The sequence below is a fragment of the Podarcis tiliguerta genome (assembly GCF_965153285.1).
Source record: "Podarcis tiliguerta genome assembly, chromosome: 4".
Taxonomy (NCBI): Eukaryota; Metazoa; Chordata; class Lepidosauria; order Squamata; family Lacertidae; genus Podarcis; species Podarcis tiliguerta.
This window is the reverse complement of record NC_139537.1, coordinates 50,441,088-50,463,692: the sequence shown is the minus strand read 5'-3', so window position 1 is coordinate 50,463,692 and position 22,605 is coordinate 50,441,088. Positions and strand designations below refer to the sequence as shown.

Here is a 22,605-nt window from a genome sequence, read left to right as displayed (position 1 = left end):
TGCTGTGTGTCCCTACGGCCTATGAAGCCCGCTCAGGAACTGTAAAGAGGAATCATTCCCATCTGCCTCAAGCCATCACATTCTCTGAACGCAGGGACCAAAATAAGATAGGGGGCTGTTTTTCATAGCCAACTCATCACAAGCCCCTCATAATTAGATATTCCCAGGTGAACAAACAACACTGAATTTATTAAAACCTCAATACGTCCTCAAACATAAGAGATCTGCTGGATCAGGCCCAAGGCCCATCTAGTCCAGCATCTGTTCTCACATTGCTCAGCCAGAAGTCCAACCAGCCGCTCACAAACAGGACCCGACTGCAGCCACGCTTTGGCCACTTGTGATTCTTAGTGAATGGTGTTCAGAGGCATTACTGATCCACGGCTACTATGGCCACTCAGCAGGAAAAATACCCACACCACCAGCAACCCAGAAAAATACATCGCCCTCTCACTGATTTGTTCTCATCCAGGGGGATAACTTTAGTCACAGCCAAGTACACGTGCCCTTGATTACTTGCTGCTACTGCTGCTATGTGTATATAATAAATGGATAAAAAGCTGATTTGGCTGGCATATTGCACTTGGTGCATTCAGCCACATGCTGGGTAACTTTGCTGCAAATGTCTGTTTTCACTCTTTCATTTACCTGATTCTCTTGCATTGATATGCCACCTTTTCCCCCATCATGGGGCTGAAGTTAATGTACATGTTGCCCCAGACAGTGGCCAGACCCAGATCTTATTTGCTTCAGCAAGGTGGTGGCCTCATATGCCTTCTGACATAAGCATGGAACTCCACATGCTTACTTGTATTTATTTCCATTTTAGTCCAGCCCTACTCCAAGGAGCTCATTGTTCTCCTCCCTGATTTTCCCCTCACAACAGCCCTGTGAGGTAGATTTGTCAGAAAGAATGATCAGGCCTAAGTTGCCCATTGAGTTATATGGTGGATGAGAGGAATTTAAACTTCGGTCTCTCTCGTCCTAGTTCAACAGTTGTTGTTTTTTTTTAAATGGTTTTTATTTGATTTTACAAGTATATAATTATAACAATACAACCATTCACATCCACATTTACAGATTCCTCTGAATCTCTGGAGTTCCCACCTCCCCTCCATGGATCCTATTATTAAACCTTTTCTATTGCATCTTTTCCAACACTCATCATTCCAAACAACAGTCTTAACCACTGTAACAAAATCTGAGCCTAACAAATCTAAGGCAGATTTATGTGTTGCATGCTATATACTTGAGAGAGAAAAATTGTGATGGACAAATGCAATCTGAATTTGTGCAGAGAATTTCTTCTGAGAGTCCTAATTTGAGGAACAGCACTACTGTCCTTGAGGTTTGTCATCTTTTTGTAGACCAGAAGATCTGTGCCATTACAAACAGGGTAGCAGCACTATTCCCCCCCCCAACACACAAATAATCATATGATTGCCTTGCCTCTCTACTTCCTATTATATTTCTGAAGCTCAATTCAGATGAGACTGAGGCACTGTTAGTTCTGCAGACCAGATGGATGGAAGGTTGCCTGCTTTTGCTGGAGTTTCAATTCCTCTGAAGAGGCGGGTACTCAGCTTGTGGGTATTTCTGGATCCGTGGCTGTTGCTTGAGGCTCAGGTGGCCTCACAGTAGTTCATACTTATTTATTTATTTATTGTACAGTGGTACCTTGGGTTAAGAACTTAATTCGTTCTGGAGGTCTGTTCTTAACCTGAAACTGTTCTTAACCTGAGGTACCACTTTAGCTAATGGGGCCTCCCGCTGCCGCTGCATGATTTCTGTTCTCATCCTGAAGCAAAGTTCTTAACCCGAGGTACTATTTCTGGGTTAGCAGAGTCTGTAACCTGAAGCGTCCGTAACCTGAAGTGTCTGTAACCCGAGGTACCACTGTATATTCATTAATTCACACCCAGTTCCATGTTCTCCAATCCAATTTCCTGTTGGCTGACATATTGCATTTGAACTGCCCTGTGATCTTCAGCTGAAGGTTGGTATACAAATTTAATTAATTAATTAATTGATTGATTAATTAATGGAAACCCAGGAGGCAGGGCTAGGTTGTCTAGGTTTGAAGGGGGGCAGGGGAAAGTGCCTTCTGGTGGGCCCTTCCTTTCAGTGGGCTCTTGCAGCTGTGGCAGCACAGGATGATGCTAGGTCAGGAGCATTGTGGGCAATTCAAAGGGTTGCTAGGTCCAGCCTCCTAGTGCTTTTTGGAATGCTAGGACAAAATGTTTCTAAGGGGAGGCATCAACAGTGGGCCCTGCCAGGGTGTTGGGTGTGACTGACAACTGCCCAAGGAGGGCATCCAAAAGGGAGTTGTATGCAGTGTGTGATTTTGCTGCAGTTTGAGAAAGCAAGTGCAGGAACTTTGACTCAAGGCAGATTAAAACACTGCAGTGAGCACTATTTAAAAATGCTTGTGTGTGGTGGAAGTCCATGCGGAAGTGGTTTACTACGCTGAATACCACATAGTTGAGATTGCAGGCGCTAGGCAAGAATTTTTCCTCTATAGCCAGGCCTCTGGCTGCTTAAACAATCTATGGCTTTTAAAATGTATTTGTGGGAGGGGGTTACTGGCTTTTGTTGGTTATTATAATATTTTGTGTTTTCGTTTTGTATTTTTATGCTATAAACCACCCTGTATTCTTCAAATGAAGTATATAAATTTAATAAAAGTTAAAAAAATAATTTAATCACAGATACTGTACCATATTGTGGGGTAGTACTTAAGAGTGTATGACTAGAACCTGGAAGACTAGGGTTCAGGTTCCCACTCAGGCATGAAGCTCACTGAATCAGGTCTTTAATGTTGTGGCATCAAGACCTTGAATTTTCTCCCCTTGATTACAAGGTGCTGCCTCTGGTGCTTTTTCGGTGCCTATTGACGACTTTCCACTTTCAACCGGCCTTTTAACCTGAGCTCTTTCCCAGTCTGCCTCTGTATTAGAATTGCTTTTAAGCCATTGTTACCGTTTCCTCGCTTGTTGCTTGCTGCCTTGGGCTCAAATTTAATAATCGGTAAATAAATGAAAGTAAGAACCGCACGACAAGGCTTACATTCTTTTGCATTAGGCTGCAACCCTATCACCCACCTGGCTGCAAGTCCCCCTGAACTCAGCCGGGCTTAGCAGACACGGGGCAGAGATGCTAGGGAACAGGAGCAAGACACGCACCACCTCGTTCAAACGTTACTCGCAAGCAGGGTGTGCATTAAAAATTGTCGCTCAACCTCTTACAAACCTGACCGCTAAACTAAGCTGGCTTTTTCCAGGGGGATGAACACAGGAGGAAGAATTAAAAAAAACCCCACCCTTCCTTCCAACCAGGCCCCAGTCAGTCCCGTCCCCCCCGCAAGCAGAGCAGACAAAGGCCGGCCTTCCCCCCTGACGGCCCGACCCCTTTGTTTTCGCTTTCGGATCCGGCGGAGGCGCCTCGGCTGCCGAGCGAGCGACATGGCGTCCGCCTGGAGGAGAGCCTCGAGGGCTCGGCCGCTGCAGCGGCGCAGGCGGCGGGGATGAGAGCGGCGGCGGGGCGCTCGGGCGCGGCCAGGTGAGCGACTTCGAAGGAGGCAGGCGAGGACGAGGCGCCCGAGTGTCCGCGGGGGTAGCGAGGCTGGCGGGGTCGGGCTGGGGCTGCGCCTCGGCGGGTCCCCTGCGCAGGCTGGAGCTTCTCGGCGAGGCGGTGGAGGCCGGGACAAGTCGGGCTCCCCCGCCGACCCTCGCACAGATCGGGCCTTGCAGGCTGGCGAGGAAGGGGAAGGAGGGAAGGAAGTTAGCAAGGGATGGCGGCGCTCATGCGTCGTCTAGCGCCGCCTCGCGGGACGAAACGGGCGCCCATTTAGTGCCCCCACGCAGGACTCGGCTTGAACTCCGTGGGGAGACCCGTTTCCGAAGGAAATGGCAGCTGAAATAAACGGGCTGATCCCCTGAGCTGAAGCCTTAGTGATGATGATCCATCCAAATGCTGGTTATTTGTGGCTGCTGGCTTGTGTTTAAAGTCTCTCTGGATTTTGTATTGTATTCTGTTTTGTGAGCTGCCCTGACCTAGAATGAGGGAAGGGCAAGGTGTAAAATCTGTGTAAGAAACAAACAAACAGTTCCTCCTAGAAGATTATTTGTTGTTTTTAAGCCCATTGATTTCAGTGGGTTTCAGTGAGCTTAAGTTTGAAAGGCTGACGTGCTAGTAAGTGTATTGGACCTCACTGCTAGGATGAAGCCACAAGACGGCTCATATATTTGGTCTTAAAGAAGTATCTTATTCTGTTAGCAAGTGTGGCTTAGCTTCTATGCAAATTCTGGCTGTGCTAGCAATCCAAAAGGAAAAAAAGAAGCCTGGAAACAGTATTGAAAAATGAATCTTTATCAAGTAATAATTGTGCCCAAGCCTTTTGCTTGTTGACAGCCTTTTTCAGGGGTATAAGATTAAGGTTCTGCTGACAACAGAAATTCTAGTCTGGTATTTGCCCATGGGCGGATAATGAGGAAGGAACAGGTCACACACACACAATCCATTCCCCAAACATCCTCATATGTTCAGATGAAGACGCTTAGAATCATCTTGGCAAACTCTGCCTTATCAGCGTTCAAGCATTCAGACCTCTCTTTGCAACACAGGAAGGTCTGAAGGGCTGTGGGTGCAGCAGAGATTTGGAGACAGGGTTTGCATGTGCTTCCCAAGCCTTCTCCCGCATATGTTTGCCCAAAATTCCTGAAGAAGGCTAAACAGAAGTTAGCTTGCCATGGTAACCTTAATCTCTGCTGCTGAAGAAGGTTGTCATCAACCAAATGTGTGAGGCATTTTAATTGTTTTAATTGTTAATTAATTTAATTGTTTTAATTCAACCAAATGTGTGAGGCATTTTAATTTGTTATTATTTGAAATAAGATGGATTTTTCAGTACAGTACCATGTTTCTCTCACTCCCTTTCTCTCTCTCTCTCTCTTGCTTCCTTTGATTTTGGGGGATGCCCCCGTTTCCTCCTTCACTGATAGTTGGGAAGGCATTAAAAATCTGGTGGATGGATAGCTATGCTAAAAGGCTGGGAAGGACCTTATTAGTTTTTGTGCATCATGCTACTTACCGATGGACCTGCACTAATGGGAAGACGTCAGTGAATCTTGTGTGAATTTTATGTTAACAGTGTAGATCCTCTGGCCTTTGTGCCTTGTTAGGTCTAGGAATCTGTTTTCCTTAAGCCATAGTCATCTTCCTCACACTTAATGTCATATAGGCTGTCAGATGTGGCACAGGCAAAGTTGTCATTGCAAAGGAAAAAAATTAAGATGCTTTAAGTGAGCATTGGATTGTTCCTTGGGAAGTGAAGCTTGTATTCAGCATCTTTCCTGCACGGCTGAATTTTTATTTTGTGGGCTGGTTTTAATTCAGGCCATTGTGTGAAGGAAGTTATCTCACCTGACATTATGGCCCTGCCCTCCTGGCAGAGTGGCCATTGGCTGGATTCCTATCTCTGCTTTATGTGAATGAGAAAACATGGCAACTACCACCATGCTTAATTTAATCCTAAACGTCGTTACAGAGATTTTTGAAATATACAGCTTTCTTCGTTCAATCTCTATTTTCACAAAATTATAGAATTATAGAGTTGGAAGGGACCACAATTCCTTTTGCCTCAAAGGGCTGTTGGCTTGTCATGTGAAAGGAAGACATGTAGTGCAATTTTAAATGTGTTTACTGTACTCAAAATTGAGGCCCTGTGGTTTTATTGCCACTCACTTCCTGTTATGTCTCTTCTTGTGAAAGGGAAATGGTGATTACTTAAACATTGCAGTATTGTCTTTAGATGTGTGAGTTTCACCAGAAACCAGGGTATTTTCCTGATGCTTTCAACCTTATACCAAGCACCTCATGTGAAAGTTTTTAAAGGTAAGATTGGTGTTTAATTAATTTGATGCCTTCTTAAGTGTAGTCTCAAACAGAGGACAGGACTCATTTTGTAGTAGAAGGGATATCTGTAGAAATAGCTTATGCTAGAAGTGTTGAGATGCAGCTCAATTGTATTAAGGCTGAAGAGATTTGAATGGTGGAAGGTCGATGGAGAGAGAAATCTCCAAAGGCTCCCTGCCTTCTTTCTCTCTGACATCTGAAGCAGAGATTAGACATCTTCCTTTCGTAATATGCATCTGCAGACATCAAAATATGAGCAGGTGTAGTTTATGCTGCAATTACTAACTTCTCTTAATGTAGAGGTCATTCACTGATCAGATTTAAAAAGAAAATGGGACTGGCTGATTTAGAGGACAAAGCTTTTGTCAGGGTGCATCCACAAATGATATTTAAAATGGTGTTTACACAATCCAGGGCGCTCAGATTATTAGAAAAGTCAGCTAGTAAAAAAAAAATGCACAACAGAGAGTCTCCCTTATCATATCTACTAGCATACCAGCAAAGGGCAAAGCAAGTTAAGGGTCAGGATACAATCATGCGGTAGATATCCCCCCCCCCCCCTTGGCTTAGTCTCAGATTAGGGAAGGGATTTGCAGTGGCAGGAGGGATTCTGGAACCAAGTCTAGCTGCATTGATGAAAGAATGGAGGAGTGTGGAATTTCTCCCTTCTCACAACTTCACAGAAAGAGAGAAAACATTCCTGTACACACGTGGGTTGTCTAAGGAATCTACACACATATACAGCTAACTTAAAACTGGACTATGCTTCTAGCTAGGAACAGTTCAGGGGAGAGAGAGACAAACATTTATTTCGCCACTTCAGTCTTTCCCAGGAATTGCATGATGGTGTAGCTGCAGTTAACAGGTGTTGCAGCTTGCTGTGTGTCAGCAGTTGCAGCACTTGACAGCAGTAAAAGATTACCTGTTTATCATATGGGCTGAATTTAGATGTCATGCTATGCCATTAACTATGATTAAATAAACTCTGTGCACAAGCTCCATGCCGGTGAATAGGGCACTTCTTTTTTCTCCTTCCTTAAATGAGTAGGATCACAAACCACATCTAAAGCCGCCGTGCTTGAGATTTATTTATCACAAGCAAATCTACATTCAGATGCCAAGAACAAAGCTTAGTGTCAGATCATGGTTTGGAGTTACAAGTGCTGGTTCAAAAGTAACACAAAGCCAGTAACACCATAGTTTGTATTCTCACTTGACTGAATGAGGAGTAAAGCAGGAGAGCTGAGCCTATGACTGCCGGTACATATGTCATCTCATCTACAGGATCATTTGCTTAACCATAGTTGATGACCTAATATTCTTTCTGAATGTGGATGTGTTTACCTGTTGTCCAATTTCGTTGGTTATTTTTACATGCTGTGTTTCAAGCTGTTCCTTGAACCCTATGAAGGGAATAGGCACAAGGTTGATTTCCCATTTGACAAAGGAGTACCTGTTTAAGGAAAATCCCAAACTGTATTGTGTGTACAAGAATACTCCAAGCCTGACAGTAACTTTGCCTCCTGAGAAGTCAAACTAAAGATGTTACGCTGTATTTTAGTGTTAACCGTTCAGGTTGAACATTGTTTTTATCTGAAAACAGTTTCATTTGATTGCAGATGCAAAAGTTACGTCAGCAGTAGGGATCACCCAGTAGGATGTGATTTTAAACTATGATGGCACTTTCCATGGGACCACTGCATTTCTGCAAACCTGGTGAGTTAAACCTAGAAAGAATTTAGCTCTTTGGGTCCCCATCACTTTATTTGCTTCTTGTTTGAGCTGCCTTCAGAGACTCCTGCTTCTTCTTTGCCAAAAAAAATTGATTCTCCACTTCTGCCATTTTCCCAATAACAAATTTCTCAGTTGAATCCAGGAGTAGCCAGCAGGGAGGTGAGCTGTTGTGGGCCTGGCCTCCAAGCAGCAGCAGCAGCAGCATCACTGCCTGGTACTAGGGCAGAGCAGGGGAGTAGCAAGGCTACGGCTGTGGAGGTACGCAAATGGAAACAATAGGATCCTTCTGGCAGGGCTCCTGCACAACCCTGACCTCCACCTGCCTTCACACCATTCTGATATTTGGTGGTGATGCTGCCGCCATCGGGTTAGGTCCACCTTTTGGCCCTCCCAATCATGGCTGAAGGTGAGTATTAAGTGAAAACTGTGTAAAGGTAATTTTAACAACCCCCCCTCCAAAAGGAGAGAAGGTTGGAGACTTTGCCCCCATATCCTTAGACTTGCTGTAAGTTTAGACATGGAAAGCAAATCATTGAACTTGCTGACTCTGCACCTGTGGTTGCGCCACACATTTATTCTGCATATATTGTATAAGCTTTTTCAGGGAACTGTACTTGTGATTTGCTAATACACTAGACTGTAAGCAGAAGAAAGAGGATCCTTTAGTGTACTCTCAGAATTCATCAAAAAAGCTGTTTCCCATTGTAAGCAGAAAAGAACTCTGTCTCGTACAGAGCAGAAAGCTTGTTTTACTGCCTACCTGAATGCCTGTTTTTAAAATTTGAATATCCTCTTTGTATTCTAAGCTTTGTACTGCCCCTCATTGATCTTAAATGCATCTGCATCCTGTTTGTTTGTGCTCTTCCTGCTTCTAGGATGCGGTTTTAAACTATAATGGCATTTTTCATGGGACCACTACATTTCTACAAATTTGGTGAGTTCAGTCCTGAAATAATTTAATAGTTTGGGCTCCCAACCCTCCTTTCTTGTCTCAGCTACAGGTTATTTTTCTTTGCCAAATAAATTTGATTATTAACTTATGCTAATCATAGATGGCTCAGTGAAGACAACTTTCACCAAGAAATGAAATACATCGAGACTGCCTGAGTCTCTTGACATAAGGGGAAAATGTACTTGTGTTCAGTCACTAAAAGAGATGGAATCACGAAGCCAAAACTAAGCATTGAAAAATTAGGTCAATGGAATGTGCAGCCTCATCCTGTGCCTGTTTACTCAGAAGCAAGTTTCACTAAATTTGTGGTTTTTGCTTGAAACCACAAGGAAACACCTGTAACATCACAGTTGTGTCAGGAGTCCTGCAGCAATGGCATTTCTGTTTTTGAAAGGCGTTTTAGCCATTCTTTGTCAGTTTTTGGACTTTCTCTTGTTAAAATAATATAAGAGAGACTTAAGTAATTTTATTGCAGTATGAGCTATGTTAGGCAGAAGCATTCTCCATCTGACGAATTAGAGCCAATGACCCTCCTCTCCCGTTTCAATTAATTATGTTGCAGTCTTACAGATGAGTGGCATAATAAGGTGGTTGCACCTCTTTTTGGGAGGTGTATTTTGTGATTTTAATGCAACTACTTTCACAGCTGAACTGCCCAGCTAGTTTCCCTGCTCATTTTTGTATGTAGTTGTAGTATAAACTTAAATGGCGCCTTCAGCTGTATGCACAGTTCTCCTCTTTCAGCAAACGCAACACGGCTTTGTGGGATGGTGGCCTCAGCCCCTGAGGTGCCACAGCACTTATTGCCCTTTGATTCTGCGGACTGGCAGAATTAACACTGCTGTTAAAGGAGTACTTCAGATTGAGATCCATTGCAGTACTGATAGTATAAAGGTCCCATCTGAATAGATCTGCAGTCCTGCTTCTGGTTCACATAGTCCTCTTAGCCAATGCTGTTTACACCTGTTTATGATGTTTCTTTTTGCAAAAAGAATGAGAAAAAGGAAGGGCATGTTCAAATCAGGCTTTAACAACCACCTCCCCATGGTCCACACAAACAGAAATTTGACCCTGCAGAATAAATTATGCTAATTTACATTGTACTTATGGCATGATTTATATTGATAGCTGCATATATAGAAATTTGAAATACTTTGGACACAATTAGAGATGTAAAAACTAGAAAGGAGAAAGATTGAAATGTGGGGTTGGAAGGAGATGGGGTATAGATTGCTTAGAACTAGGAGCCATAGAGGAGGAGAGGGGGAATAGAGGTGACTAGCCCTGCCCAAGATCGCCCTGACTTAACACACATTTTCGAACTTCTCCAAAAGTCCACTTCCACCTCCATTTGGAGAGATAGCAACAAATCTTGTCTTTTGAGTTCTTTTCCCAGGAAGTACATTCCACTCGACATACCAACAGTGTTATGTATGTTTTCTACATTGAACAGATTTTATCCCCCCCCCCCTCATGTATATATTGTTTTAATTTATAGTGTACATCGGTGCTCTGATTTCTGCTCTGTGCAATTTAATTGGTAAGTATTTTCAAAGTACTTAACATTTGCTGCCAGGTTCACATTGTATTTTGTTGGGAATGAGCAGCAAGATACACAGCTATTTCATCATGTATGATCGATAAACTTTGTACATTCTATTTTGCCCCACAAGAAACATCTGCTGAACTCAAGTTGAAAATGAAGGCAGAGGATTTTGAGTACATTTTAACATGGGAAGCTGGAGATAATACAGGGACAGCCACATGCTACAATGTGATGTATAAAGAGAGAAGGTACCTATGCTTTTCCTAAAATATATTCCCACGTTTTGTAAATTATTATGAATGACTGATATTTGGTACAAGATCATTATTGGTTTGGATGTTTCTAGTTAAGGTCCTGTCATATGAAGAACAGAAACCAAGAGTTCTCTGGCAGCTTAAAGACTTAACAGATTTGATTTGGCATGTGATTTTGCAGACTGCGTTCCACTTTATCAGAGGCATGAACTATTATCCTTAGAAGATATATATACACATGGCTGTAGAGGGGGAAACCTGAACATGTGGGGTCACATGATCATTAAGTGCAATACGTGCTAAGTCAAGCCAAACTTTGATGGATGCAAATTAACAGCAATAATGGGGGGGGGGGGGGTTTGCTAACAAGAATAAGAGTGCAATCCGGACCCCAGTGGGATGGCAGTGGGGCTTGGCAGAGTGACAAAGCCACACCACATCCAGAGTCCCATTGATTTCACCAGCTAGGGTGGAAGGTGGGGTCAGGGGCAGGAAAATTGTGTTTTGTTGCTGTGACAACTCCAGTTTGGAACAACAGGTGGGGCTGGATTGGGCCTGTTTCCACATCTGACTGGTAGCTGGGCCGGCATTTGATGCCTCTGGTAAAGTGGATTCTCAGTCATGAAAATTTATCCCATAGTAATTTACTTAGTTTCCTAAATGTTACAAGACTCTTTGTTGGTCTTGCTGCAATAGACCTGCAATGCTATCCTTTCTACGTCTTCTCAGAAGTCAGTCTCATTGCAATGAGAGTCCCAAGCAAGTGGGCATCTGACTGCAGTCTTAAGACAGCAGTCATGAAATGGTCAGCATGGAAACAAAATAGAAAAGATTCAGAACCAGACATTCACATGAGGCTGCATTAACTGTTATTTAGGTATCAAGCTGTGCTGAGGCCTCATAGGAGAACAGCCATTTCAGGTTTGTGTTTCCTATTGATGCAGCTATAATAACCAGCTGTTACTCAAGTCTGCCTCATAGTTCTCAGGAAGGTAACAGAGATGAGACCTGGACTTGGGTGAGGTGACAGCATTTAGCCTTTAGGAAGCAAACACCCCTCTGTTTGGTCAATTAACAAAGTACATTATCTGATTTGCACATAAACTAACATAAGGGAAGAGTCACAGGCTGATCTTCCCACAGAGTTCCTCACAGGAGACAGATAACAATAAATTAATCCTCCAATATGCTTCTCTCCCCTTTGAAAGCTCAGTTTGTCCTTGGCTATCAAAATCAGCGGGAAGAAACCAGGTGCATGATTCTTCTTTCAGTAAGTCCAAGTAAGTAAGGCATATTTTAGTAGTCAGTACTCATACGTATATGTTTGTCCTTGTGACGTTTCCCAATCAGGGCAAACTTGGGGGCAAATTCCCAGGGGAAATCTAACATGTTTCTGAATGGAAGCACAAGTAATTGAATTCTAGGAGCAATTGGTAGCTGGTCCTGGAAAAGAAATTATGTTTGGGGGTTGCTCTCCCCTGGGAACTTGCTTCAGACAGACACCCTCTCTTCTCCTTCTTGCCAGGTCCCAGCAAAATGAGGCTCCAGTGTCTGGGGAGCTGGCCATTTGTCCAGCTGGTGCATGGTCCAAAAGCGGCAAAGACCGGTAAGCACTCAAAGGCAAGCAGATGTTGAGATCCAAGGCAATATGTAGGAACTAGGCACAGTCCTCACACAAGATGAGATGCAGCGGCTGAGACGCAGACTCCAAGGCTAGGGCAAGGGCAGGAAACCTGAGGCCCTCCACATCTTGCTCAACTCAAACACCCATCATTCTGTACCATCTGCTGTGTGGGCTTGGGCTGATGAGAGTTGACATTCCACAGCATGTGGAGGGCCCCAGGTTCTTCAGTCCTTGGCTATGCCTTAATGTGGCCTCGTATAGAAGGGTTGGCTTTGGGTCCAGCTGACAATACTCAGGAAGTACTGCAGCCTAGAGGACTAACTTGAACTACAGTGTTCAGTCTTGGCTGGAGCCAAAGTCCCAGTGGTGCAGCATGAGAAAAATATACACCTCTGTTTGCCTCTATTGGCCTGCCGGCCAGTTTAATCAAGCCCCTGTGGGCAGTTTATTTCCTGGGGTAAAATCCTTTAAAAAGGTCAACAACTTCAATCCTAAAAAAAGGGCAACAACTTTGGGTCGGCCGTCACGGCCCTTCACTTCATCAAATCTGGCCCTCTTTGGAAAAAGTTTGGACACTACTGCCCTATCCCCTGTAAAGAAGAGATGCTCTTGGGATGTTTGTGGCAAAGAAACACAGGATGGAAATGAGAAAGGCAACCGTTAGTAGGAACTGAGCAAGAAAGAGCAGAGGTAAGGAGCTACTTGGTTCTGGAGATAGACAAGACCTTTGTATTGGCTGGGGATATGCATCCATAAAGTGGATAAATATTGAGTCATCTGCACGCTAAGAGAGGAATTGCCCCTCCTGCACTGCCTTCCCACAGACCTAAGAGCCATCTCTCTCACTCTGCCCACCCACAAATACAGCCCTCTGCCCTTGTCTCATCACTGGAGGTGGCAGTAGAGGAGTTGTGAGTCGAGGACCCTCCACCCGCATAGAATTATAATAAGACACACAGACACATTATTTTAAGTTAATGGGCAAAATTAGGCCACAACTTTTATTGGTTACAGCATGTGAGTAGTATTGGCTTAGGCATTGGATTAAACAGCAATACACGACTCCACCCCACACAGCCGGGAGTCATAACAGGGTTAACAACCAATGGGAGGAGCTTGTTGATGCAAATACAACTGGAAGCTCCCCCATGACGTCACCAAGGTACCACAGTATTTGAAAAGCCACCAAATGTACATTTGCACTGACATCCTTCTCACAGAATGGGACACTTCATATCAAATTAGGGGATGAGGGTGAGTAAATATATGCTTGATCTCACTCCGGCATTCTGGACAACTTTCATGTGACGCTTTTGAATTTCTGCTTTATATCCAGTTGGGAAGTACTGATTGGCTCCTTCTTGTTTCCATTTACAGTTATCCCAGACCGAATATGAAGATTGTCGCAGAGTGTTCCAATATCACACGTTCATTCTGTAACTTGACAAAAGAGTTCACAGATCCCTGCAAGGCATACATAATTGTAGTGGATCAGGTCACAGAAAGTGGAGTACATTATTCAGCTATTCAGTTCAGTCCATATGCTGACAGTAAGTAATTTGCTCCTTGTTTATGTTTGAAGCACATGCCTTATGTTTCTTATAAGTCCTTGTCAACCACACAGGGTTCACACTGGCCAAGGCAGAATGTAGAGGCCAGTTGTCAACCCCCACTAGGTCATCTCCCAGCAGGCTCCAAAGCTGTCAGTGCTCTGCCCCACGGGCGGAGGGAATGCACTACCACTGGCACCATGGGAGAGGGAGGTACCATCATGGCTGCCCCCCCGGACACGCGCCGCGCACCCTCCCACTGCGAACAGTGCGCCACGCCCCTGGGATGTGCGCCAGCCCCGCCTCCGCCTGCTCACCGCCCCTCGGTGCCAGAGCATGCAGAGCCCTGGCACCAGCAACCTCATGCAATTCTAGCCCCCCAAACCCCCAAGACTCGCTCCTTCTTCAGTGTATTATTTTCAGTTATTTAGATCATCGTTCTTTAAGTGCCAAGAGGTCTCATGGTCCTGACAAGCTTTATCTCCAGCTCTCTATGGGCATCCTCTTGCTTTTCAGTGGAACGAATGGCAATAGTGTGACACCACACTAAGATCAGAACTCAGGACTAGGTGCCGTATTCAGAGCAGACGTTCGGGAGCAGAAATGAGGATCAAAGAAGGCTGAAGGCCAACAAGTTAAGAGGCTTAAAGTTCGGTTTTGGGAAATTTCCAATCAGTAGAACCCCCACCGTACCTATTTAGCCTTAAATCTGAAAGAACATACCTGGGAGAAAGTTGTATCATTTCATTTGAGATCTTATGTCCAAGTTACTAGTGCATTGGATTGTAATTTCATTAATTTCTCTAGGGCAGAGCTTCCCAGTCGCATTGATTCCTTCTTTTCTTCCTTTCTTTGTTCAACAGCATGCCTGACACCACCCCAGTTTGAGATTTCTGCTTGTCCAAGCTGCGCAAATGTGACAGTGAAACTTTCAGCCTCGTTACTTCATGTATACCAAGAGCTTGATTATACGGTCACAGTGATAAGAGACAATGTCAAGGAAAAGGTCGGTTGCTTATGATTAAAAGGGAAATGGTAGACAGTATCAAAATTAATTCACTTCATCTGTAAGAAAGCTATTTCTGTTTCTAGTTCAGGTATATCCAAACTTAATAATTCTGCTCCCTGATCCATATCCCTGTCTATCCTCCAATGCATGGCTAGAGTTCCTGTCTGGGTGGGTTTCACCCATTCACTTCAATGGAGAGGGCAGCTCCCCATGTTTTGCCCTTTCAGTGGCTGTTGACATTGAGATAGACCAGAAGGGCTGTCTATATTTTGGAATGCCAGCAGGAATTGCTGGATTGAGATGTTTTGGATTAATAGGGTAGACCACTTCCCATGCCAGTGCTTGAGGATTGGGCATAGCAGCAGCTAAACCAGCAGAGTCCAAAGGCCAGAGGCTACGTTGGTATTGCTGTGCCTTTGCACTGTTGCTTCAAGAAGAATTGGCAAGGCAAATATTTAGCAGATGAACAGAAATGATAATGTTACTTATATATAGCTTTTTGTGATTCCAGAGCACTTTAAGAAACATTTTCATAGGTATCCTTTCAATAGCCCATGACATAGGCTAGTGTAATTATCCCCACATTCAATTGTCAGTCTTTTTCTTCTTCTTTTCTAGCGTGTTATCAATACAACCAGACAAGAGAGTTTCCACACTGTCATTGGAGATTTGAGTTTCAATACAAATTATTGTATTGCTGTTGATGTGAGAACAAGTCTAAATAACCAGTGCACTCCGTCTGTCCCCAAATGCCTTATCCTCAGCTCCAGTAATATATCAGGTATAATGAATTAAGGGGTGGGGAGGGGTTGCAGAGAATTAATTTAAAATGATTATTTTCTTAATTTAAAAAAACTAATAATAAATTATTGCTTTTAGTATTTCAAGTAATGGTTCTAAAAAAAAATATTATGAATTTTGGTAATCTAGTGCTCTGTGTGCCCAATAAAACCAGAGTGTTTCACAATAGCCCCCATATTCACTGTTCTTTAATCACCTTCTTTTTATCTTACAGGTCATATTATATTACCAGTGTTGTTTGGCATATTAGTGTCGTTGGCAATAGTACTCCTTCTATCTGTCCTGTACAAAATGGGTTTTATTTGCTTAAGATGGAGGAAATGGCCAAGCGTCTTGGTATGTCGCCTTGAGACGGATTCTTTTTTTAAGATAAATAGCTTAATAAGCTCTACTGTATGTATGTGTATAGAATTTTATTTATTTTCTATCTTCTTTTCATGAAACATTCATTGTTGAAAAGACCTAAGGGTCAGTCCCAGGGTCAATGCCAGTTTCATAGGGTCAGGTGATATGAGAGTTTGCCCTCTCTGCCTGGAGAGCTGCTGTCAGTGATGGACAAATAATCTGACCAGTTTCTCTATCCTGTTAACACTTGATCCTCGCTGCGAGACGTGAGGTAACAGGGAACCAGGCAGAGGGCCTTCTTGGTGGCGGCGCACGCCCTGTGGAATGGCCTCCCATCAGATGTCAAGGAAATAAACAACTACTGTGTCTGACCTTTAGAAGACATCTGAAGGCAGACCTGTTTAGGGAAATTTTTAATGTTTGATGTTTTATTGTGTTTGAATATTCTGTTGTTGTTGTGTTGTTATTTGATAGGACTTGTAATCAACAGCACCACAACATTTACATTTAGCCTTGTGTCCCGGGTATCTGGCCTCAAGACCATAAAAAGCTGGAATAAATAAATGAAGAAAGAACCAGACTGTTCAGGGCTTTATTGAAAATGGAAGCAAATCCCAATGAAAGCCAAAAGATTCTTACATCTGTGGAGGGTTTTGGGATTAAGGCCAAAATATTGACATCCAATTAATATTTATTAATATTCAACTATGTATCACACCGCTATCTTTTTTGAAGGCATCTATTTTATTTTTCCCATCTGTAAATTTCAAAATTGTTTTTCTTTTCAGAGCATCACACCAAAATTAGACTATTCCCTTTTTAAATCAAAACCGGAAGAAGTGCACACCGTCCAGGTCACCCAACAAAGTAAAAAAAAAGTATGTGGATACAATTCCGATGAAGAGGACAGTGAAAGCGTTGCTGGAAATGATGATTTATATACTGCACATGGTTTTTTGGGGCAGACTTCAAAGTCCTGCTCTCAGGAGGACAATGCAGAGCCACCGTCCCTAGACTGCTCATCCACTATAAGTACAATAGCTGACCCCCAGGATGATGAAACAGAAAAGCTTCTGCTCATCGGCTGCTCATCTGCTCCAAGTGAAATGCCTAGACCTGTAGATGCTGAAGCAGAAAACCTTCAGAATGATATTAGCAAAGAAGAAAGCCCAACAATTCAAATATTTCATCCTTCTCCTGAAGTGGACTCCCCTAATGAGCCAGACCTGGAGTGCAGCAGCTGTTCCAACGTAAACTTAAATACTGTGGTGCTGGGAATATCTGGCAAGAATATGGACATTCCTGCAACACTAAGCCCTTTCGAAGAGGATGCAGCAGACTCGAAAGAGTTGTGTGTTTCTGATGCATTTGAACCGAAACATTTCACTGATGCGCTAGAAATGCAGAACTCTGACATTCATAACCTCTCTTGTTCCTCTTGTTCTAATGGGTCTGGAGAAAGTGAGTCATCGGATTCAGAAACGGACTGTGTTGGTGAATACATGAGCCGATGAATCAATGAATGCTCAAAGTTAGCATTTTTCAGCTTCCAGTAAAACAATGTATTCCCATGTCATGGGACTGGGTGGGATCTGCTGTCTAATGCTATCAGTATTGTACAAGTACATATGAAAATGCAGCGCTGTTGTGAATTCCCACAGCATTAATATGGTATGCTCTTCAATGGTTTTTGGCAATCCCATGGACTAACTGTCTTCCAAAATAACAGAGACCTTGCCTGTCTTGAGGATGAATTTCTCTTGTTACAATGATCAACCATTGTGCTTGATCATCAAGTGTTCTTAGGCATGATACAACACTTTTCTGGTAATTGTTCCAAAATGGTTCTCCTGTTTTCCTGCCAGTGATCTTTTAGACCCCCCAGGGTTCATAGCCCTTTATCTATACCTCAGTTTATTTTGTGAACCGGAATGTTTACTGCCATCACATTTAATATCTGTCAACTCACACTTGGACATGCACTTCAGTTGTCCTTTTTCACTGGTCCTTTTGTACCCATGTCTGTTTTTCTTTATGATGATGAAGTAACTCTCACCCTTCCTTATATTATTGGCAAGCTTTAAACCAGTTCTGTGTGATCCTTTGCTTGACAAGGGCTCCAGCGATGTGGTTAAAAAGGAGGCAAAAAGGTATACTATTGTCCTTGAACTCTTCCTGCCTGTCATAGTGGGATAATCTTTTATCAGTTTCTCATTCTAGAGAATCTGATTGTAGCAATGGTCTGGAATGGATGTTGCCATCTTCATAACACCCTTGAGTTGCATGAGGTTTAAAACCATTTAATGTGAAGACATTTCCCTCAACGTTCCTGTAATCAAGACTACAGCCTTCTTCGTACTGTGCAAGATCATCATGTTGAACACAGAAATAACGGCTGATGGATGATGAATGTACTGGGCCCCTGCTATAACCTTGTTGGGTCTAAAAAGCTTGTTGCAGCTACTCTGTGCAGGGGGAGAGGGATTTTGAGCAGAGATGTGTTTAATCACCATTTGTCTGCTCCACATTGTCCCTGAAGTGGGCAGGAGCCACTGGCCTTATTTCTGGTCAGGCAACTTCTGTATAGCTTAGTGGTAGGCTCACGAATGCGAGCCTTTAGTGTGATCAACCCAGTCCTACTCTGCCAAGAGAGATTCAGTGAGTGCCTTCTGTGCCAACTTTTAAACGCCTGTTGAAAATGTTTCTATTCCACCTGGCCTATGCAGGCAATTGAAGAGTATATCCCCCACAATGCTGTACTGACGGTTGTTTTTAATTATTTTTGCCTTAACTTGGTTTTAACTTTTTATTGTTTTACTGTATGGGGTTTTTTAATATTGTTGTAAACTGCTGTGATTTTTTTAAATAATACAATGGTATATAAATCATTTTTATAAATAAATAAGGCAAAAAGGCATGGAGTGAACAGCCATGCCATACACAGTTAGAGCAAAACAAATGTAACTTTTGCTCAATGGATTTGTATAGCAGCTCTCTAAACAGTTACTGTAAAGATGTTCCATGCAGAGGCACAGGAAGGGCTTATTTTAAAACAGCTTGAACATTAACCATTACAGGAAATGAAAACAACATGGGGAAAAGCATCCAGCTAAACCTGGCCTAAACTATGCCAGTGTTTGGCAACTTCTGTTCCTGGAGTCTGGATGCATAGCAGCCTGTTAGCATTTTTCTTCCTTTTAGCATTCTTTGCAAGCTTTATTTGCACGCGTTATTTTAAATGTATCCTCCCAACATTTTGGGCAGTCAGAAAGGCAGGAGACTTCTTTTTCGGTTTCTCTTTTGTGTAATTTCTTGGGACTTCTCCTACAATAGTGTTTAGGTTTTATTTTCCTCTTAGATGTCAGGTTCTTGGACTGAACTGTGGACTTTTCTGTGATCTTCTGATCCTCCTTGTCAGAACAAACTAAAACTCTTTGACAACCCCAAACAGGACACAAAATGGTTTAAACAGTTTCATTCCTTCACAGTGGGAAAGAGGAACACCCTTGCTTGCAATGTTCTGTGTGATTTCTGAGCATTCTGAGAACAATTGCCTGCTTCATGGGAGCAGACCTGCTGTCCAGTACTTGAAAGAGCAGGTTGAAGTTCTTGCCATAACTGGACTAAGGAAAAATAATGCCACAGTATTTTCTTACCCGGCGGAAGTTATTGCAGTTACCTCAGTATTATATGTATTTTCTCTGTACCTATTTTAAAGGATTAATAATTTTGTATGTCTTGAAGTATCATAACTGTACTCACTTTGCACATACGTTTTACTAAAGTAATCTGAAATTATTTTGTTCTCTTCATTTTCCTTGTGGTACATAACCCTTTCTGAGGAAGGCATGGGCTAATCTATTGGGAAAACTGAGTTGCACAGCTAATTTTACACAGAGGAGACCTACTGAAACAAATAGACCTAACTTAGCCATGTTCATTAATTTCAGTAGACCAACTCTGAGTAAAACAGTTTGATATTGCCCTGTGTCTGTGTATTTAACAAAATAGTAAGCAATCGTTATAATAATACAATGCAGTCAGCACAAGTGAATACCACACTCTATGACATTGCACATTATACATAGCCTTCATGCTTGCTTGGCTAGATGTGACTTTGCTTCAATAAGATAACATGGACCAAGGTCTGGTTTAGCTGCAGGAATACTCAACCTCATACTGCAGTGTGTGCCAAATCTCCCAGGGTTGCTTTGAAATGGTGGTTCAAGTAAAATGAAAGCCAGTTGGAAGCCCACATAGAAATAAGCAGGCACATTTGAGAAACAGGCCCACGTCAATTGCAGTCTAATTATCAGGACTTGCCCTGAAAGGGGGGGGGGGCTAGAAATATATTAATAAAAATAATTGTTAATTGTAGCAAGAAAGTAATCTGGTCACTAGCTATATCCTGAATTAAAGGGGGCTTATGATCACTTTTCCATGGTGTTTGGTGAAATAAGCAGTATAATACTGAAACCAATACGAAAGCAATGCAGATGGGGGAAACTAGATGTGTTCTCTGTTAACAGCTGCATGCAAGTGTTTAACCGCAAGGCATGTGTTTCATGACTAATATAGGTGGTTTTAATGTAAGGCCTCCAGTCATCTTTTATTGTTTAGTGTGCATCTGCAGCAGCACAACCGGACGCCTGCATCTGCCCCAGTTGCAATGAAACCTGTGTCTCCCATATCGGTCTCTACAGCCACAGCAGCAGCAGCAGCTGTAACCTTTTGACAGTTTGACTTCACCTAAAAAGGCACAGGCCTCCATTGTCTCCCAAGGCAAGACAGATGCCAACCAGTCTCAGATTTCTGATGTGCTGTCTGACTGAAGTCTCTCCAAAAACAAATCCATTAAGGAAGTCAATGAAAGTTATCATAAACAGGATAGGTCTCTGAAGTTTACAAGAGCAAATGCCTGCGAGAAAACGAAAGTGTTCAAAAACTGCCTCAAAGGAACCAACAGAGCAGATTTGGTATATTCCACATCAAAATGCCCTGTTTTAAGTAGTAGCCAATATCTACCAATGGAAAAAGAAACAAATTCTCTGCAGTAATGCAACCAACAGGGATTTATTTATTTATATAGATATTTACATTTGCCCTTTACCTTAAGGCAGTGATGGCCAAACTTGGCCTTCCAGCTGTTTTTGGACTACAACTCCCATCATCCCTAGCTAACAGGACCAGTGGTCAGGGATGATTGGAATTGTAGTCCCAAAACAGCTGGAGGGCCAAGTTTGGCCATCACTGCCTTAAGGTCACGAAGTGGTGAACCGAAATAAGGCAAATACAAACTGTTAGGAGGTGGGGGCATGGGACGTAGGCTGTACAGTGGTACCTCGGGTTAAGAACTTAATTCGTTCTGGAGGTCTGTTCTTAACCTGAAACTGTTCTTAACCTGAAGCACCACTTTAGCTAATGGGGCCTCCAACTCACCAACCTAGCAGCCTCATTCTGCACCAGCCCTACCATCATCAAGGGCAGCCCCACTTAGAAGGTATTGCAGTAGCAGAGAGGAGGTCTCTTGACCATGGCCAACTGAGGCCAGACTACCAGGTCTGTGAATGGACATAGCTGGAGTGGGGTACAAATAAATTATTATTACGGTATTCACAAATCAGTCTATGCTGGACGTAAGTACTCCAAATAGGACTCCAGTGGCAGACTGAAATTCAGGAATACTCCCAGACTAGGCACCTGTTCCTTCAAGGGGATCAGTTAGCTATTTACTACCTGATCTAAGGTGTGATGTGCTGATAAGAGGAAGCTGAATTCTAGATTTCTCCCCCAAATATGTTGACTCTTCACAAACATCTGCCATAGTTGCAAATGGGAAGCAGTACAGTCTAATAATATGTGTGCAACCACAGCAATGATGGGGAACCATAGGTCACGCAGATGTTGTTTACTCCAGCTTTCATTAGTCTGAACCAGAGCTCTCCAGAGCTACAGGAAACAACCTGCTGGGCCTTAGGAAATCTTACTGGTCACTCATAATGGCTCTTCCTGCTGTAAGTTGATATAGAAGATATAAATTATTCTGTTTTTTTTGAAAGATGGTGATATCAAATGACACTTTTAGGTGCTAACTACTCTTTATATTGAAATGCATAGTTAAGCCACAAAGATGTACCTCGTGGCTCAGGAGCAATTTAGAATGGACGTACGATAGTTAAGCTCCCACAGCTACACGTTTGAAAGTGAAGTGCAGTTTGAGAGGCTAACATTACACGATCGCACTGCTGTTGGGAATCTGATATAAGATGCACACTCAGTGCAAGTGTGTGCATCTTGCTCGCAGTACCAGGCACCACACAGAAGCAGACTAAGGTCCAAATCTTTTTACGGTTGTAGAAGTAAATAAGCTTAGCAAACAGCTCTGGATAAAAGTTATACACAGAAAAGGAAGTTCCAGCTTGTAGGCTTTTCAGATACGGGTAGCTCAGCTGGTTAGAGCGTGGTGCTGAGAACACCAAGGTTGTGGGTTCGATTCCCGTAAGGGACAACTGCATATTCTTGCACTGCAGGGGGTTGGACTAGATGATCCTCAGGGTCCCTTCATATTCTATGATTCTATATACAAAATATCAACATTCCTCTAACAACAACTAACCAAGACTGAACTAGCTGGCATACATTAATAACAAATATAGTCAGGGCTCTGAGCCATTTGACCTTGCACCTGTGATTTGCCTCACCCATGGGGTGATTTATGTTCATGAAGGAAATTAACCCCTTCCTACGTCCAGCCACTCCAACAATTGCTACAATCAGATTCTCTGCAATGAGAAACTGATCAAAGATTATCCCAGTGTGACAGACAGTAAAGAGGTCAAGTGTATTAGCATCTCTCTTTGCCACCTCTCTAATTAGA

At 43.0% G+C, this 22,605-nt stretch overlaps 1 protein-coding gene across 7 annotated transcripts; it reads left to right on the top strand.

Moving 5' to 3' along the window:
- The first annotated feature begins 3,370 nt into the window (after positions 1-3,370).
- LOC310676032 (interferon alpha/beta receptor 2-like) lies at positions 3,371-19,526 on the top strand. 7 transcript variants are annotated; one of them, XM_083437268.1, is made up of 14 exons: positions 3,682-5,432; positions 5,610-6,173; positions 6,737-6,823; positions 7,517-7,629; positions 8,523-8,581; positions 10,098-10,139; positions 10,273-10,393; positions 11,608-11,679; positions 11,925-12,005; positions 13,401-13,573; positions 14,437-14,579; positions 15,201-15,363; positions 15,598-15,719; positions 16,517-19,526. In XM_083437268.1, exons 5-14 carry the CDS (start codon positions 8,542-8,544, stop codon positions 17,240-17,242), a joined length of 1,683 nt encoding a protein of 560 aa, XP_083293394.1. In that variant the 5' UTR covers positions 3,682-5,432; positions 5,610-6,173; positions 6,737-6,823; positions 7,517-7,629; positions 8,523-8,541; the 3' UTR covers positions 17,243-19,526. The 7 variants fall into 7 exon arrangements, with proteins under 7 accessions (XP_083293391.1, XP_083293395.1, XP_083293392.1 ...); XM_083437265.1 differs by lacking the exons at positions 3,682-5,432; positions 5,610-6,173 and adding an exon at positions 3,371-3,558; XM_083437269.1 differs by lacking the exons at positions 3,682-5,432; positions 5,610-6,173 and adding an exon at positions 3,403-3,558 and having other exon boundaries at positions 6,747-6,823.
- Positions 19,527-22,605: the final 3,079 nt, after the last annotated feature.